The sequence below is a fragment of the Leptosomus discolor genome, chromosome 1, assembly GCF_034619465.1.
Source record: "Leptosomus discolor isolate bLepDis1 chromosome 1, bLepDis1.hap2, whole genome shotgun sequence".
NCBI lineage: Eukaryota > Metazoa > Chordata > Aves > Leptosomiformes > Leptosomidae > Leptosomus > Leptosomus discolor.
Window position 1 is genome coordinate 65,059,450 of NC_141391.1, and position 20,397 is coordinate 65,079,846.

General features: G+C 36.3%; 1 protein-coding gene across 1 annotated transcript in view; it reads left to right on the forward strand.

The window, feature by feature from the left end:
* The window catches only part of MYO16 (myosin XVI), a 299,406-nt gene that overhangs the window by 206,278 nt on the left and 72,731 nt on the right, over positions 1–20,397 (forward strand). Inside the window, exons 24-26 of the mRNA XM_086482083.1 lie at positions 2,243–2,418; positions 6,880–6,960; positions 7,195–7,400. Coding sequence (XP_086338209.1) covers positions 2,243–2,418; positions 6,880–6,960; positions 7,195–7,400 — 463 coding nt within the window. The remainder of the gene's footprint in view (positions 1–2,242; positions 2,419–6,879; positions 6,961–7,194; positions 7,401–20,397) is intronic.

The window sequence follows — 20,397 nt, forward strand, 5'->3', positions numbered from 1 at the left end:
TTTCCATGTGCATATTGTATAATTATAGCTAATAATAATGGATCCCAGTTTATTAATTAATGATTCATAATTAGATTATTAAAAACCTCTACCATTTACTCTTTCTGTGAAGAAAAGCAAAACATTTTCTCAGGGAAATGTCAGCGTATCCTGAGATGTTATTTGTCTTCAACCACTGCAGTCTTTAACTTATTATATCATACACTTATATTTCTTTCCATAGAATTAGAGGTCCTTTGGAGGTCATATTTGTCTTCCAAATCAGCCCCACTGTTACAATGTATTGGCTTTTAGCAATTTTACTGTGAAATTAGCCAAACTCCCTAGTAAAATCATTCATACGTTTTAAAGGCAAGCAGTGTACATTAAAGATGAAGAAAGAAATGGAAGAATTGATCTTGAATATAATCCTATTGACTATAGTTTTAGAGACATTCCAGTTCTCACTACTTCAAATTTACATGGCAATCTGCCAAAGAGTATAAGAAGGTATGGCAACTTTCAGTATGTTCCATAAGAGAGAATGTTTTTCCATTCTCTCACATAGTCTCCTTTTGCACTTTTGTTGCTCTTTTGTGTAATCAGCAATGCAACTGTGCAAAGGGAAGAATGGAGGATTAGATTGGCTATAAATTGTTTGATACACTGAGAGTGAGTGTATATGTAATTAAGAAGTAATGACAATAACAATTATAATTAGTGGAAAAATTCTGAAGGCAGAATATTTACAGGCATGTAAGTCATTTAGGGGCTGTGTTCCTTCTTTTTTAAGTGACTTAGGCTTAAAACCTGTTGATTGTCAGTGACATTTCCTTTAGGTTCAGTTTCATAAGTTATGTAGATGTATACCTTAAGTGCATGCTTCCTTTGATTTTCATTGAATTTGGTTTCTTTAATCAAAACTTTTAAATATGCTAACAATATTGAAGTAATTTGCATATATGTATAAGAATGTGGAACATATCTCTCCAACAAATAAATCAGGAGAGACTGTTGACATAGGTTTTATCTGTCTTAATTTGAAGGACATTATTTTAATGCCTGTCCTAATGCTACTTATTACATTTATCCATATTTTTAAAATATGGAGGTTTACTGTGTCCGCTGAATGTGCTGAAATTGTTTTAAGTATCTGCTTTACTATCTTTCTCATAATTTTATTATTCCTGTTAAGTAAGGAATAGTAATCTCCACAGAAAAAGGGAAACAAATATAGTAATACACCTTTACACAGCTAATAAAGAGCAAACTTAAGATTTCTACCTGCTATGCTAAACTTAATGAAATTATTTATGATGCTTATCCCATTCATCTTTCTGGGTTTTTTTGTTTCTTTTATTCACATGATGGCTGTGATCATGTCAGTTTGTTCTTAAAAAAAAGTAATAAAAATTAAGGATGGCTAAGGATGTATCACACAACAGGTTCTTAATGCTTATTGGTGCTGTGGCAGTACAAGCAGCATGTAATTATCATATTCTTCTTAAAAAGCCCATGAGTATAATCTCATCAAGGATAATTTGACTAAAATTAGTGTAAAGTATTCTATCAGTCTTAAAACTCAGATTTTTATTTTTAAAAACACTTGGAAGTGTATTTGTTTTGTATAAATGGTCACCACAGCATCAAACCTATGTATGGCATTGTCGTTTTTCTGTAATGTTAGTAAGCGTGGGTTTCGTATAGAGAAATGTGAACTCAGCTTGCTACAGTTCTGTCCTTCACTTTGCCTTTTTTTTTTTTTTTTCATCCTTTCCCATATTGTGTCTCACATAATTCTTTTTCTTTGGTGCAGTGAGTGTCTATAATTTATTTCTGTCAAGTGCCTTGATGATTTCTAAATACTACGTTAGGTAAATGTTGTGCAGAATGCATCTCTTATATTGCTTTAATAGATGGATAGATTTGGAGTCTGTAATGGAACAAAATTCAGACATGATTATCACAAAAGTAATTAAGTTTAGACATCACAGTCTGAAAGGATTTGTTTTCTGCACTGTTTCATCAACGCAGGACCTGTATATGTTTAAAAATAGTGTTACTGATGGCTGACATCCTTAGATATTGAATGCTCTTTGATAACTAACCTAATATAATAGTTTATTGATTTGCCCACTTGTTTTAAGCTTATTTATTTAATTCTATCTCCTACTGTATGTCATTTTACTTCCAAACACAATATATATAATTTTCTAACTTGCATTTTATCTTCATGCATTCATTTCTTCTTTTTTTTTCTCAGCCAGTGAAAATGTAGTCATCAATCAATTGTTCCAGTCCAAGCTGACACAAACTGGATCACTTGTTCCTCCATATCATTCTCTTAAAATCAAAGGGTGTAAAGCAGCTTTGTTGAGTAAAAAACCATCAGTAGCCTGTGCAAGTGGAGAAGCAAAAAAATACATTGAGCTCAGCAAGGTGAGAATTTAGGACTCTTTCAGTTATTTGCTCCCTGAAGATTTTTCTGTTACTTTGTCATTCCTGAAAGCTCCTTGGTCTCTGCTTCATTCTTTGTAGTCATTAAACTATTAATATAATTTCATGCTTAATATCAACACTAAAGCAACAGTGAGAAGTAAGAGATTATAATTTACTAACACTACAAGGCTAGTTCAAGAACCTTTTTCTTGGACTTTCTGAGCAGAAGGTTGGACAAGATTATGTGGTCCCTTCAAGCCTGAATGATTCCATGATTTTGCAGTTCCAGGGCTTAGGTGGGTGCAATACTAGTACTGATTTTTAGCTGTGTATAGGAACACTTCTTTGTTATGTCTCCTTGGCTGACTTTATAATGAATGGTTAAGTAAATTAAGACATAGGAAGTGCAAAAAAACCACCCCTCAATGTCTTTATTGTGTTAACCTGAGAATATTTCTGATTTGCAAAAGACAGTTTGTGTGGTTTTGCATGAAGATCAATCTTGTACGTTTTGGCAAACATTGTTATTTTTAAATGATCACTTTTCCCAGTCGATTTGAAATCAAATCAAACTCTCCCCATTTCTGAACTTGTCTCTTTTTCTGATAGCTAAGTCAGACAAAAAAAAGTTAAAAAAAAACCAAAACCAAAACAACAATGAGAACAGGAGGGGGGGAACTTGGGAGGCTGTCAGAAAATTAATTGTTCATGTCACATGGAACATCTCTCTTTTGAGGAGAAAAACATGATTTACTGAGTCCATTCTTGACAGAGCTTTGGAATTCCTCCTTCTTCTAGAAAAGAAGCAAGCAGTTCTTACAATACATCAGCTGCCTCGCCAGGCTTCTTGAATCTTGCAACTCTATTTTTGGCTTACAGCTGCATAAAATTGATTCTGTCATGGGATTAAGGAGCCTGCTCTCATGTGTCATTGTGGAAGGCTTTATGCAAGTACATCCATAGAAGAGCGATGGGACTTTCCTTATATCCCCCCTGCTGATAGTAGCATAATTCCTGTCTACTGTTCTTGTCAGTAAACTCAGTGGAAAAACTTAAGTTGAAGTGAATGGTGTTGGTTTAAGGCTATATTTAGCAAACAGCTGAGGCATCCCAAGGTGCCTTTAGGTGCCTTTCCACTATAGTAACAGCTTCCTAGAGGAATCTTCCTAAGGCTGTGAAAAAGATCCTAGTCCCATACATGGAAGTATGAAAAGCACTTCTAAGTTAGAAGCCTAATCAAGCCAGAGGGAAACACCATACAGCTGGGGTCTCTGAAACTATGAGGTTTTTGACCAGTCCAGAATAGCTTTTAACCTGAAGTTACTCTCTTGAGAGACGGAACACATATTCAAATTCCTGTGGGAAGTGTGATAAATTAAGTCAGAAATTCCAGATTCAGTGAGAATGCTCTAAACTTTTAGGTATTAGATGGAAGGTGGGAAGAGCTTCATCCTTCATCTGCCCACAGAGACAAGGATGGCTTGACTTCTCAAAGGTAGGCTTTGAGAAGAGCTATACAGGTGAGACAGAACACCACTTAGTTTGTAGATACTAAGCTAGCCTAATTGAGCAAGGTACTGTGCTGCCCTGCAGGACGGAAGCAGAACTTTAGATATCTAAGCTGTTCAGTGGCAAAAAAAGAACACTTGTTATTTTGGAATAGGCACCTGCCGCAGGAGCTGGAAGTAGGTAAGTACTTAAATTCTTTTGTAGATCAAGCCTACATCTATAAATCTGCTGTCCCAAATAATTTCTTCTTTTTTCCAGTATAGCCTTGAAAATCCACTGTGGTGGGCTGGAGTAATGTTGATTTTGTTGTTTTGTTATTGGAAATGGGATGTAAGGGGCGTTTTCTTATCATCTTAGAATTACAATGACTATATGGAAAATCATAACCACTGCATTTTTATTGGAGTTTATCCTGAAGGTAAAGGCAATAATAAGAAAAAGAAAAAAAAAAGAAAAAGAAAGAGGGAGTGGGAAAAAGAGGGACATTAAGACAAGAATTATCAACCAGAGACTGGCATTCCTTTTATATCTGAAATTTGAGTTGTAACATGCATCGCCACTGCTTACAGTCAGTGAGAAATGCAAAATGGAAGGTATTCATGTTGCTGTGTATGAGTACTCATCTAGACTCCACCATATCCAGGGAAGAGTAGACACTTTCAGAGGTCAGATAGGAGTTTGCTGTGATTCCACTCCCCTTTCAGCTTGTCATCTGCAGTCCTTAGCTACTTGCTAGGTTATATAATTATAGATTTCTGTGTGTATGGCCATGTATCTTCCTGTTTACATTTCCATAAATGCCTTCTTGATTTTGAGCATGCTGTCACAGGTAAGGGTGGCATACCTCTTTGAACTCACCACTCTACTTCTAGTAGGGTCCGAGAGAACAGTGCACCTGTCCTAAGATAGACAGAAACAGATCTAATAGCAGGCTGGAATTTTGGAGCGTATAAGGAGTCATAGGAATTTGGGGATGCCAGATCAAGTCTCTGTGACTTATGAAGATTGTGTCCCCTTTTCAGTTAAAATAGAATATATCCTCATTGAAGATCTCACAACTCTTTTGCTCACATCAGCTCTTGCTCCCATGTTTTCCTGTAATCTTTTCCTAGTTCATAATTTGGCCCTGTTGCTTTCCCCTCTCTCAATGTGTTTCAGAGTTCACACAGCAGAAGTCTGGTCACATGAATGCACATCACTAACAGAAAGCTTTTCTTTCCATTGACTTTGCTTTGTTTCTCTTTGTGAACACTTTGCTTCATTGTCTGTTAGTTGAAGAACTCATCTATTGCAAAGCTTTTGGTATGTCTTCTGGTTAAAGCTTTAAAATATTCTGCTGGCAAAGAAACATTTTTTAGGAGGAAGTTTTAGCTTCTTAACAGAGATTACATAGTTACATATACGTATTTTTTTCTGTAGATTAGAGGTACAATATTTTCCAATGTAAAGCTGTATATTAAAGGTAATAGAGAAGTACAGCTTTGGTGATGTAGTCTTGTTACTTAGCCCATAGCTGAAGATATCCAAGTTTGGAGAGTTTGAATTAAATTCACTTTCTGTCTTTGCCTTGTTTCCTTTCTTTTCTCTCCCTCATTCTGAACCAAACATTTCTTTCCCATGGGAAGAAGTACGAAAAACAGGACAGCAGGAAGGAACTTTAGCATCCAAAGCATTGTTCCTAGCTCTTCCACTAACTCAGAAAGTGGTCTTGAATTAGTGACTTAATCTGTTGGGAGGAAGGGGTGAGTGCATTATCTATCAAGTGGAAAAAACTCTTATTTTGGTTATATTCCTCAATCATCTTGTAAACTTTAACTGAGAAGTGTCATTGGCATGATAGTGGTTCTTTTTATGAGAAGACCTGGAGCAAAAAGATCTCTTTTACTTTTCTGTTTTGAAGTTGGGGATGAATTTGCCTTTAAAATCGTGTTGCATCCTAGTAAGTGAGATTTGAAATAAAAAAGAGGTCCAAAGTTTAACATAGTGAGTAAAGAATTGCTTTCACTGTAGTATTTTTAATGGAGTTTGGCTTGAGTGGGCCAATGTACACTTTCTCGATGCAACTGGAAAAAGACAGAAGTAGGCCAGAATATTCTGACTTGATAGAAAGGGAGTTTTATAGGGTAAGTGGACTGGAGAAAAACAGTGGAAAAGACAGAGGTGAAAAGGTTGTTATTGATACAGAAGTTTGAATCTAAGAGCTTGGCCAAGTCCTGGAATGCCATAATTTTGCCAGCCTTCCTGTAGAAAGTTTAAGAAAAACCCCTAATTGCTGGGGCAACTTTTAGGATGATTATTGCCATTTCAGTCTCAAAGATAGGACGTAGGAGAGTAAAAAATAAATTTGTTCCTCACTCCCAACTCGGATGTATAGGATAACATCAGTTCTAATGAGATATTAAGTTATTGATAATTTATGTCTATAATGGGTGAAAACGGTTTAAAAAAAAGCAAAGAAAAAAAAAAAAGGTTAACTGCATTCACATGCAGGAAGACAAGAGAAGAGGTTTTTTAATATTAATATTATTGTTTTGCCTTCAAGATTTTTTTTAATGATCTGTGCTTACATTTACTTACTTAAGCATCTGCCAAAGACATAAGGAACCTTTTCAGAGATTTAAAGACTGTATGGGATACTAACTGCACAAGTCCTGCTTCTGCAATAGAGTTCTAGATCACATTGCTTTGCCCGGTTATTTGGAAAAGGTATTTTATCTTTCCAATGGTATACAGCTGCTTTTGAAATCAAAACTTCCTTGCCAGTCATGGCTCTGCAGATACTTGAGGATATATATCCACATTCCCAATTCTTTCTGAAACTCAAATCATTGTCTATGACATACTATTTGTATAAATGTTTGCCTTTGTTAGCTAATTGTGTAACAATAAACATGAGTGTTTATTGCCCATCTTGAGATAAAGGTATTGTGTGTGTGCTTTTCTTCCCCACAGCTGTTGAAAAAGAAAGGAACATCCTCATTTCTTCAGAGACTGGAACGAGGGGGCCCAACCACTGTGGCAATACAGCTCAGGGTTAGTGAACATCTTCTGGATGTAAATATAAAAAAAAAAAAAAAAAAAAAAAGGCAGGATTAGTCTCTACAGATTGCAATGGAAGAAAGAAAAATCGTATACTTGAGAAAGCCACTTGCATGACCAAGTCAAGCCTTATGAGAAAATAATGTTAAAAAGTTAGGAAAAGCGTACATGTTGAGCAATGGCCTTTGCTGCACAATAATGATTGATAACTGATTTTTTTTCCCACAGAAATCACTCACAGATATTATTGGGAAGTTGCAGAACTGCACGCCACACTCTGTTCATTGTATAAAGCCTAATAACTCCAAGTTGCCAGATACTTTTGACAATTTCTATGTGTCTGCTCAACTGCAGTATATTGGTGTCCTAGACATGGTCAAAATCATACGACACGGGTATCCAATACGTCTCTCTTTCACAGACTTCTTGTCAAGGTAAATTTTTTGCGTTTCATAAAAACTTTTTCTTACCTACAGTGCAAAGTCTTCTGTCATGTTCTGGTAGTGCTTGAGGTGTTGTTTTGCTGATGAGTCTTTCAGACTTCAGAGAAAATTCATGCCTTCCAGCAAGACATGTAGGCTTGTTATTTTTTAATTGAAGGAATCATGAACTTTATGAAAATATGTTTATAAAGATCATCAGCAAAATGTATTCAATTTAAAAAATGTAACTTCATAAAACAGTTATATTTGTGTAATTTATACTATTTATATGATTTATAAAATACAAAATATTGCATATTGTCTCCAGGTAATTAAAAAGCAGAAGGTGACATAGTCTAATTTTTCGCGTTTATTGGTGTAGGTATCATGGGTTCAGTATTTGTATTTCAAATGCTAGGATTTGTTTCTGCATGGTGATGAGTTATTAATGTTCATACCACAACTCCATTTTTATTGTTATTGTTGTTAGAAATGAGTGAAATTTTGAATTAATATGAAAAGACAAAAAGATATATGCCACTGCTTCTGGCTGAAAGCAAACTCTTTCCCCCATCTTCAATTCACATTTGGGGTTTTGGCTCACTTACGTTCTCAAATGCTTCAGCAAAGAGAGAGCACCAACTTGTCCAAGAGATGTTTGGTTTGCAGCCTCATGCACTCAATGCATGTTCCTCCTCTCTGCATGTTCTACTGCTTGACTAGTGTATGGAGGAGTCATGATCTGGCCTATGTATTATCTTACTTCTGAAAAACAGCATGGGAATATCAGCTGCTTACATAAATCTAAACGTCCGGTTGCCTTCTTGGAAAAAGTGGATGTTAAATTACTGCTTGGACAGGATCATATTCTCTCTGGCAATTCTGTAAATATCCAAAAATATTAGTATTCCCTGTGAATATATGTTCAGCCTACTCAGAAGTTAGCAATAATCACTCTGCATGCATCTCTTGACACTACTGATTTTATATTTATGTACAAACAGGAGCACAGAGCTCTTGGCCGAGCAGTACTGAAAGAAACTGTCAGTGTTGTAAGGCTTTTGACAGTAGCTATTCCTGTTACACGGACCAAAGCCTACCTTACTTTGAACAGCAGAACATGCAAATTCTTCACTTCACTCACCATGACCAGTTAACCTTCACATTCACTTTCAGTATATTCAGATAATTCTTTTCATTACAAATAATGCTGTTACTGTTATTGGCTGAAAAGTACGAAATTTTTAAGCAGAAATTGTAGTATTAGATTGTAGTTCAAAAGTACCATCAATTCTTGATGCTGTATTTTTTTGCTAGTAGACTACAGGTAAGAAAAGGTGAAAAATTATTGAATTCAGAGATTATGAGCTACATTTCAAAAAGTCTTCTAAAAAAATATCACTTGTGCTACATCTCTATATTGCCTCGGTGACTGGATAGGATGGTTTTGGAAATCAGATAATTAGTTTTGGTTATGTTCTTCTAAACCGAATTTACTTTGTTGGCTGTTCAGCCTAATTCTGGTCTTGTCCTGCTACTCATTGATTGCAATGGGAAATGATTTTGTCAGATTTCCGTATATGCTTGTAGACCTGAGATTGACAGACTTTCTCACCTTTCAATTTTTTATTTACTTTGGTGTCAAACTGGTATTTCTAGTGTTCTAATATTTGGGAAAATAGCATCTTCTTTATTTCTGCAATTATTTCTCCTCTGTCACAGCTATTCTACTTCTTTTGGGTGATTCAGAATGGTCTGTGATTTCCAGCCCCTAGCTGGGCAGCAATGTTTGTAGTGGTATGCATTCTGGCAGGCTTTTGAGCACAGGCACTGAGTTACTGAGTGCGATGGCTTTCCAAGAACTGCTTCTTGCAGAACAGCTAGGATGCTGCACAAGAGTCTAAACCTATCTCTCTGAAGTACTGGTTCTTATTCTCCAAGTTGCAAAAGAGAAAAAAATGACATCACCTTAAATTTAACTTAACCTCAATCCCAAACTGATACAACTACCATACAAACAGGTAAAATATAAAATATAAAGTACTGATCACAACAGGCCACAATGATACTGATATGTATATGAACAGACTCCATTCTGAGCTATCCTGGAATCAAGAAAAAAGAAAAAAAACAAACAGGAAAACTTGCTCTAGATAGAGATGGATAGTTAGAGGCTTAGTTAAAACCTTGTAATTAAGGGAGGATCATGAGCAGGAGTAGGGTCTGAGAGACAATGAATTTCACATCCAGAAGGCGCCATCATACTCAGAAGCCCAGGGATAATATACAGCTCGATCACAGTGAATGAATATGATAAAATATCATTTTATTCTGTTGTGGGTTTTTTTGGGGGGGTGGTAGGGAACCAGTGTACTTGTTTAACATTATACTGATTATACTGAGGTGGGAGGGTGGCAGAAAAATCAGGAAACACAACAAAGAGAAAAATGAAGGAATTGTTGTTTGTTCACTGTAAGAAGCTGTAAACAAGTGAATGTTCTTACCGAGTACTCTTACTGGGCTGAAAAAGTTTACTCTCCCCATGGCTTGCCCCAGGGGGCAAAGGAATTACTCCTCATTGTTATGGGGATAAAGAACTTGACAACTGACAAGAGGAAAACACAGAAGGAGAAAGAAAAAATAGACAGTTTCCATCTCTTAACTCAATGAGAATAATGAAATTTACCTACAACTTAATTTTTTTCCTGAATGTTTTGTAAGAAATGGAAATATAAGTAATTTTTGTGCTATTCTGTCATGGTCTACTGTGTCCTTGTTTGTAAATACTAGTAAGGACTCGAGTTTCATGCCGATTTTCTGTTTGGAAGAAGAGGGTTTCCTCCCCATTTCAGTCATGCTAACTAGCAATTTGACCTTGTGGCCCCAAAGAGGTAAATATAAGGCTGCAGATGTAAAACACAAGATATCCTGCTATCCTGATATAGTTGATAAGTATGACCCTACGAAGTATCAATCCAAGATTGACAAGACTTAGAGGTAGCCCAGATGGATGACTGTGAGAGACTGCCCCTAACTGTAAGAATTTCACCTGAGTTTCAGTTAATGCAGCTGTGTGGTTCACAGCTTGGCTTAGCTCAGCTGCAAAGTGTTTTTTAGTAGTGATGCAGGGAAATCTTGTTTTTCTAGAGCTGAATGTACTATGCAGTTCTTCTGGGCTTACCTGGCTTGAGAATAAAGGATATTAATGGTAGGTCTGAAAGCACTGTGCAAAATCAAAGAGAATTTGTGGCCAGGATCCCAACTTGAATTCCCAAAACATACTGAATTGCTACCCTCCTTCACCGTCCCTGCAGTTTTCGTGCATTTATTTTAGGGTCTTCCTTATATAGATTATATGGTCAGAGTTTAAAAAGTTAATTAATGAAACAATTAAAAAACTTTTTTTTTGCTGGCTAATGAAAAGACAGAACATTTGAATTAGGGGCCTTTGTGGTAAAGGGTTAGAATATTGGAAAACTTGGATATTTTATCAGTAATACAAACAGTACTGTTGCTTTCTTAATTGGATGGATTTGAATAAATTTATATTAATATCTAATTAGGATTGATACGGCTGATATCTAGTATGTATTTGAGTCCCATTTGAACTTCTACAATGGTTAAAGAAAGACAGTAGCTAAGAGCATTTCTTCCTGGTCTGCAAAGCTTAGTCATTATTTCTCTTGCTGTCATTTTTGGATTTACTGGTTCTGCTTCTGTATTATCAAAGTAAAAGTTGACAGCTGCTAGGTGAACCCCTCAATCACCAAAGTTCGTTGAGCAGAAGAGAAATCTTGTGGGAATTCTGGTTCTTAAGTGGACGCTGTGACAGTTACTGTCAATGAATATATAATAAAAATGGGAATTAATAAGGTCAGATGCTATTAAATTCTGTTAAAACAGGCAGCCTTAAAATAATTATGAAATGATATATGTGATTTCAGTGGATTGCCAACTCCAGCTGCAGTGTTTCTGCTGAATTTGCCTGCAGTGTTGGCTCAATTTCTATAGCTCTTTGAGTTGAGAGACAAAAATCAGTTTTAACCTTATCTTTAAAATAGCCTTGAGTAACATGCATTTTAGACTCCTGGAAAAGTTTACCCATATATTTTGCATTAATATCTTCAGAAACTTTCTCAGTGGGCTAATTTTGAAATTCTAGCTTTGCTTTTAAGTCAAGGCAGTGGCACAAACAGTGTTGTGAAGAGTTCAAAGTTTCCAATTTGCAGCCCAAGTTGTATATAGGTAAAGTAGTCTCAAATATCCTTTTCCTGGAAGAAAGAAAACAGTAAAATAGCCATGGAATTAGGAGCAGATGGCTGTTTCTTTCCAGCAGTTATCATTTTGATGTCTCATTTAAAATAAGAATAATTCCACCCAAGATATGCAAAAAACATTTTAGTAGGAATGTGGTAATTTGTTACATTTTTGGTACTCGGTGTGATGGCAAAAAAGCCAGTATCAGTGTGTGCTTTGTTATCAGTGCAGAACAATAGGGCTCAGAAACTCGCTGTGGCACAGAGCCTGGTTGTACAAGCTTAATATCTAGAAGCTAATCTCTTTGCATCAATTAATAAAATGGATCCTAGCTGACTTTCGTGTCATTCACCTCACTTGGTGCTCGAGGAAGACATGTAAAAGCCATTTGGAATATAAATTTTTAAAAATAATGATAGTGATCAAGGACCCATCTAGAGTAATGAGGTGAACTTATATTTCTTGCTCAGTGAAGTACAAGAATACAGCTGTTCAGGCATGTACAGGTAAAAATTAGGCAGCAAGATGCTCTGTTTCACTCATTCTGAACAATTCTATTTTGGTACTATCCTCCTCTACCAATACTCCTCTACCGTTAATGTGTTGTAAATTGGATTAGAAATTAAAATTAATTTTTCCTCTCTCTTTCTTCTTTACTGTGGTTCACCAAGTTTTTGAACTGTACCCAGTGCTTTGCTCTGCCTGTATCTCAGTATCCCTCGTCAAGGAAGAATTTATGAACTCCTGCCTTAGAGGCTGAGATTCAGATGTCACACGTATTTCTTGTGTCTGGGATGGTGCTTAACAATGGAGACTGCAAGGTCCAGTTGCACAGGCCCTGAAATAAGACATCTATGTTAACATTCCCTGCTGGTTTGCAGCAAACCTGCAGGGCTGTTGGACCTCAGGGTAACCTCTGTGGATTATGTGAACTGATAAGCAGATTGAGCCCTCCACTTAGCTGATGAGAATTGCAGGATTTCTACGAGAAAAAACATGTTGTTCAGAAAGCCCAGATAATTGTCTGCTAGCGTGCTATTCCTTGTCTTTATTTCTGCACTTTTTGATTGTTTTGTGGCATTTCATTACTGTGTCTCAGATTTCTAGACTGTCTTTTCTGGGTTTAACTCTTTCAACTCAGTCTTGTGTTGTCCATCATGGAGGTCCCATCCTGCCTTCTGTAGCTGCTCAAGGAACAGCAGAGAAAATTTCATACCATGAAGGAGAACATGAAGGCTGTGTGTAGACACATCTTTTCCAGTGTTGTTGCAAAAAGAACCACTAGAATGTTATGATTTTTAAAATGGCTTAAATTGCATCAATCTAATCTTTAGTTTTACCTATTCATGTGCAGACATGCATCTTAGATTATAAATAGTTTTTTGTGCTAACTGGTAAAACAGTGTAAAGTGCAGTTTTGGAGGTACAGTTTTTCTTCTCCTTCTCCTTCTTCTCCCTTCTTTACTTTTGCTAACCTTGTTCTCCTGTATGAACAGAACATGTTAAAGTATCTAACTTACAACACCTAAGCAGTATTGACTAAATTAGAAATAAAGAATCTCTTAAGATTTTAATGTTTTGAAAATAGAGTGTTAAAAAGAGTTAACATTCTGATGAATTTTTGTTTTAAAGTGACTTTAAAAGATGGTAAAACATCCGTTTTAATAGGAAATATTGGGAGGGAAGGTATGGAAAGCAATAATGATGGATTCTTATGGTAATCATAGCAGTGAGGGTGAAACAAGTTATGTTCAAAGCCTTATTGTAATTATAGGTTTTCCTCTGATTTCATTATGAAGTTCTTAGATGAACTTCTTCTTGGAAGTTATACTTAGCTGCAGATCCTGAAATCTGCAGTTCTACTCAGAGCAGCATTCATTGATACTAAAATCCTCTAATACTGGACTTTAGATCAAAAATGGCTTCAGAACACTTAATTGTCGCTAAGTCATCCAGACAATTGACTTTGCTTGGAGATGATTCTGAAGAGATACATTTTTGCTCAGGAAAGTTTATGTTCATGCTCTTATCATTGCTTTGTCAAATAATGTCTGTCCTTCTGCAACTGGCATCACACCATTATTAATGACTTGTAATCTTTTGATAAAATTTGTACTATAAGCTGATGTGCATGTATAGATGGGTTGTTTATGTTTGTGAATCTTGTGTGGGACTCATCATTGTATTTCTGAACTTCCTTTGTCCGGGAGCTTTTTGGTGTTCGTTGTTTTTTTCTCTCTGTCTTTCCTCTTGAAAGCAGGGAAGTTAGAATATTTTATAATATATCGTTTGTGAATTTAAAAAGTGCAGCAAAACATTTCAGAGGCTCATGAGCAAGTTAGGCAGGGCATTAGTGAGAACGATGTACTGAGTAGGTTGCAAAGTGTTAGGTCATCACGCTGGCCCTTTCAGCTTTATTGTCTGCTGTACAATAATATCATCAGCCTTCTCATAAAGCACTGCGTTGATATGTGCCATCATACCTTAAATCCTTGCAAGAAGAGCAAGATGTAATGTGACTGGTGTTAAAAAGCAATATTCCATTAAAGTAGATACAATGATATCAATTTATACCAAATGGCAATCTCACCATTGTGTAGCTTGTTGCTTCAGACCTAGAGCTGGAAGTGATATTTCTGATCAAGGGTAATCATTTTTGTTTGCTTTCTTTTAGAATGCAAGAAAAGGTGAGTAAATGAAGTGTTTTGAAGTCATCAGTTTGGAGGGCACATTAAACCCAAATCCATAGACATGATAATGACTAATTTCCTGTGAAGAATGGAGGTCATACACGAAGTTTAAAACCGTGATGTCTTTGGCAGTTTTGGTAATCATCACATTCTGTGAAGAAGTGTCGTGGGTTAACCCCAGCCCCACACAACCACTTGCTCATTCAACCTCAGTGGGGTGGGGGAGAGAATTGGAAGGGCAAAAGTTAGAAAACTTCTGGATTCTGATAAAGACAGTTTAATAGGGAAAGCAAAAGCTGCATGCACAAGCAATGAAAAATAAAGAATTAATTCTCTGCTTCCCATAGGCAGGCAGGCGTTCAGCCATTTCCAGGAAAGCAGGGCTTATTCACATGTAATGGTTACTTGTGAAGACAAATGCCGTCATTCCAAAAGTCCCCTCTTCCTTCTTCTGTCCCCAGCTTTTTTTTTTTTTTTTTTCTTTGTCAACCTTTCTCATTGAGGGGCCCAGTTTGGAATACTTTGCAGCAGTCTCAGAATTATTCTAAATTACTGATCCCTAGTGAAAGCTTGCTGATAGGGGATTCATTATACTGTAAGAGATGACCAGAACCCAGAGTGCACTAACATTCAGCCTGGCAAGCCAGGTGTATCAGAACTGGGGAGTTGCCTAGATGTCAGTAGGTATTTGGGACTGTCTAAGAGGCTATTGGCCATTTGAAATGTATTCGTACAATATGATAGTGTAGTGATAGTATCTGGCCTATTCATATTACGAGCAAGCTAAATAGCTCTATTTGCTACACATACTTCAAGTGTGGATAGACTATTCTCTTTTACCTCCTTTGGGGCTGTTTCTTTGTAGCTGTTTGGCTTGTTTTCTTCATTTTTCCCCTTAGGTTCTCTTTAATACTTGAAAAACAAGAAATATACTGGATAACTTCAGATGCCTGTGGTGACTCACCTAATTAGCCTGGACTTAATTTAATTTATAGTGTATAGAGAAAAATGGTCACTTTTAAGATGTGGTTCAACTGATTTGTTTTAGGTTTATCCGTTTTTGCAGCTATTTCACAATCTCAGTCTGTGTCCCTTCTATAGCAAGGGACAGAATTAATGGAGTTGAAACAGAAGCAGCTTTAGAAGTTATACCATGGTATCATTAGTTCCATAGTGCACAGGATAGGTAGCATTGTACGTGTTGCATGTCACAGAGTCGGACTGTGAGAATGATAAAGCTGCTGGTGTTTCTGGGACTTACTGACAGTGCCCAAATGAGTATAAGAGAAAATAGTTTATTTTTTTGACTAGAGTTTTTCAGTGGTAGGTCAGACATCTAGCTCTATTCTGTATTTAGAAGGCAAAAATAAATACCAGCGTTGTTTCCTTGGCATCTTCTGAGTTTTATAATGCAACCCTGATTTGCTAAAGCAGTTATTAATGGGTGTAAACTATTGTGACATTCCACTAAACTCAGTTGAATTATTCATGTCAGTCATGTATTTAGAGTTCTGTAGGATCTACATGAAAAGGGGTCTCTTGAGAAGGGGGATGTAATTGAGTAATAAAATAGGCAGACACAGGGGAAAAAATGGTGGCATGGTCAGTTTTAAGTCTGGCAGTTTCTAACTTCCAAATGTTTGGTGTAGAATCTAAACAATCTTCCAGCATTATTTATATCGCATTTAGTATAGAATGCATAAAACTTAGTTAGTGGCACTTCTTACAGGGAGTTTATTGTTTTGTGATAGAGAATGCCCTGGCTTTTGGGCTATTTCAAACAGAATCTAAGTGTTATTCTCTTTCCACTACTAGGGGAATGCAAGGTATTTTTCTACCCTTTTTCTCTGCTGCTTTTTTTTTTCCTAGGTATGTTCATTCTCTAAGGCAATGATAAATCTATTGGGCACACACAAATGTAATTCTGGACGAACTGTTTCAGCAGTTCCAGTGGGATTCTTTATTTTAACTTAAGGAAGGATCTGTGAAATTTTAAAATGTTTATTTCATTTTCAGAGGTAAGTGCTGCCCTTGGTACCTCTGGACTGACATTCAATTTCCACTAGCATTTGACATTTCTTATCCCTCAGGGTTAAGTAAACATTTATTAAATCACTAAATAACCCTGTTACTCTATGATATCCTTATAATATCTATGCGTATTTTACATCTGTGAATTTAAAAGCTTGTGCTGTTTCTAAATACAGAGAAATGTTCCCACAGAGTACTGAAATACCTACCACAGTACTGGATTCCTGGATTATAAAAATAGATAAAATTATATTTGTGTACAAATAAGAATCTTGAAAGTTCTTTACCCATATCTCACAAGCTGACTGAGTTCTGTGTGCCCATAACAAGCATCTAATAACATTAAATTATTTCAGAACCTTAATGATTCAACAAAAATAATTATCAAGTACTTCATAATTTGCTGACATCATATAATGACACAGATAATGGACATAGATTTATAGATAGTAGTAAGAAGTTCAGTTAAATGCTTGCCATAGAAATAAACCTGTTAAAAGAAAATATCAGCCACTAATATCTTCACTAATACTTATACATTGAAACTCTTTTAAGGAAATGCCTGTTAAATAATAGACCTCTTGAATTAATACAAACAGCCTATCTTTAAAATAAACATTTTAAAGAAGTAGCTATGCAACACATTAGTTTATGCTAATAGCACTATGCAGGAACTTTGAATTATCTAATTAAGATGCAAATTGTCACAGGGATAGATTAATTTTACTGTATAGTTTTAAAATAATTCCTTTGTATTCATTGATTAATTAAATATAACTGTGTGCTTTCAGTGCCTAGAAAAATATAATTAGTTGCTCGACTGCTTTTTTTTTCAGTTCATAGGACTTGTATAAATGCAGTCCAGCTGCCCCACACTCAAAAGCGACTGTGACCCTCCTGCTGCTTTTTCTTTCTGTGATTCTGCAGCTGTTAAATTCTTTCCACTCTACTCAGACATTCATGGCACCCTTTTTCTCCTTATCCACATCTTGATATTCTTTACAACCATTTAATCTTCACAGAAGAACCTGGAATGAGACCTGCTAAAGCTAGATTTCCTAGTCGGACTGAATAATAGTGGGCAGTTAATACTGGTGACATCTGAGAGCAAACACAAAATCCTATGCAAGTGTGCATGTAAAATCCTTTTATGTATCTTAATCAGTAGATCTTACTTTGTCTTTTTCCTTAGACCAACATGGCATAAATTTAACATCATCAGTTTTAGCAGAATTACTCCTGCTGTACTCCACAGTAAATGAGAGCAGAACCTGGCCCAGTATTGATACAGTATGCCAAGCGGACAGCCTTAACCTATCTTGAAAAATGTTGCCTGTGTACAGTTTGTCTAACCATTATACAATTCAGAGCCAGGAGAATCCCTGTTACTCGGACTGGTACTGCTCACAGGATTCAGAGGGCACAAGGGAAGCTCCCACAGAAGAAAGTACAGATAGAGATGATCTTCCAGAGAAGGTATTTTGCCTGTGTGGTTTAAGAAGGCCCTAAAAACCTTCCCCATAATCCCAATACACCTTGTTTGAGCTACTAGTGAGCATTGTGGGGAGGTTTTTATGTATTTCCATTCTGCTTTGGCTGAGTCAAGGTTGCACAGAAGAGACAAAACAAAAGCAAGGAAGAAATAAAACATCATCTAGGTGGAACATCAGATTCAATGCTATTTCCCTTTAATATCAAATTTTCCATTTTACCCTAGTTTTGCTTTCTGCTTTTGCTATATATGTCTACCTCAGTGTATTTCCAAATGAGCTGGGAAGTGCTTTCTTGGCCAACAATGAGCCAATGAAGTAGCAACCCCTCCAGGAGACCAGGTGGGGGGAAAGTGTATAAGCCCACTTTGGTGTTTGAACTCAGTATCACGTTAGGCTTTGTGTATTTTTCAGAAAAATGATAAGTCGCTTTGCTTTACACAACCTGTTTGCAGTTATTTCAGGCATCTGCTTTCAGGCTTCCAAACAGTGGGACAGGAGCTGGGCCTAAGCATGTCCTTCTGTGAGTACCGTTTCAAAGCCTTCTCATAATTTCACCCCCTTGTAATGTCGTGCCCACCACTGTGCCTGCAGATCTGTAGACCAGCATGACCTTGTCCTGTTCCCCTTGAGGGATGACTTTCTATCTTGATCTACTCAAAGTTGGCCTGTTGGTGAGGCCCAGCAGCAAGGTTCCTGGAGGCCAAGTGCACAATACTATGATAATCATCAAAACCCTTGCCTTGTAGTGGGATCTTTAAGAAAGGGATGCATAAGACATCTTCTAATTCCTTATATGCTGAGTAGTGGGATGTCGCTAGGACTCACAGGTCAGGTTTTTTCTCTGTGGTAGGAAAGAGCAAAGATTTGCCCATCTGTTAGTCACCTTTTGACTCCTATTCCCAGGCAATCCTCTGTAATGGTCTCTGTTAAAAACAAAAAAAACAAAAAAAAAAAAAAAAAAGGGTACCTTTCGATTTTCTGTGGTTTCAAACCTTTTAGTTTTGCAAGAGGATTTTTAATTTTGATGCCCTATTTTCACACGGCTACATCTGTGGAGAAGGGAAACTACCTTCATTACACACTGGTCCTATATCACCTCTGTGCTATACAGAATCAAATTAGCAGGTTGATAAAGAATGTTAAATTTGTTCTACAGTCCATATATTCTGCATACAGTGAAGCATTTTACTGCTCTGTGTGCATGTTTGTGGAGTGGCCAAGCATGAAGAGGCAGTTAGCTATGGAGAAGGTCTACCTATTGAGAGGTTATTTTTATAGAGTTAGAGGCAAGTGTTCATGTAATAGGGCTGCTTGTCTGTTTGATGCTAACGTATTTCTCAGTTAATGTCTTATTTTTGCCAATTTCTTAAATAAATGTATTTTTACATTGCTTTATCAAGATGGAATGAGAATGTCAGCTTTAAGTAAGATGATGCAAATGCATTGTAATGCAAATCTTTAGCAGGTGTTGTGAATTCATTTTTTATTTGCATAGCTGAATCTACTAATCCCAAGAGCTGAACTGTAATTTATATTATATTTATTATTCTGCTGCCACATTGTCTGAGATGAGGAAGCCCCTACTTAATTACATGAAGTATATGAATAAATATTCTAGGATTAAGACACACATATCTTTGTTATTTCTTCTCTCCAGAAATTAAAATTCAGGTGTCTAGAAAAGATTAAGCGTGGGAAAACTTAATGCAAAAACATAAAATGTAGGAAAGAAAAAAAAAATCATCCCAAGACATTTGTCTGTCACCCATCATGAAGTAGTATCTTTATCTGATAAATTTATTTTACATTTTATTCAGTCTAAATTAAAATATCCCAAATGGCCACTTTTTATGCAAGGGTATTCTGATCCGCTGGATTTCATAGCCCTGGTCCTCCCTCAAAAGTCTGTACTGAGCTCCACAGGTGACCAGTGGCTGACCCACATGCAGGTCACTGTAAAATTTTGTTCTAGGGATTTTCTGCGTCTTTTCCACTTTTATTTCTAAGTCCTTAATTTTGCTCCTTTATCTCAGTTACATACCATTTATGTCACTCTGTTTTCCTTTTTCCATAGACATGTTAAAGCATGCTATGTATGCCCCTGTACCTCTTTATATAGGAAGTGAATTTTTAATTGCTGAAGTAGAAAATCAGAATGTTTCACCAGTTGAAAAGTTTCTGGCTTACAGTGACGTATATAAAAACATTGTGGTAAAACTATGATACCAAGTCAGTTTGCTGTAAGGTCACTTTTAGCATGAGTACTTTCCAGGTTTCTTTCTGTCAGCAAATGTTTGTGTGCCAGGTTAACCGAGAGAGAATAAAACTGCTTGCAGTTTTTCCAAAATTACTGTACTTTTATTTTCTCTTCTGATTTTTATAGGTCTGCAGGTCTAGCCATTTAATCCCATGAAATCAATTGATATTAAAATCAATTAGGGTATTTAAAAAACTCATGCTGGTATGGTAGGCAGGTGCTCTAAAGTGTTGATTCATTGCAATATGTACTTACTCATTGTTTCAAATCTATCAGGCAAA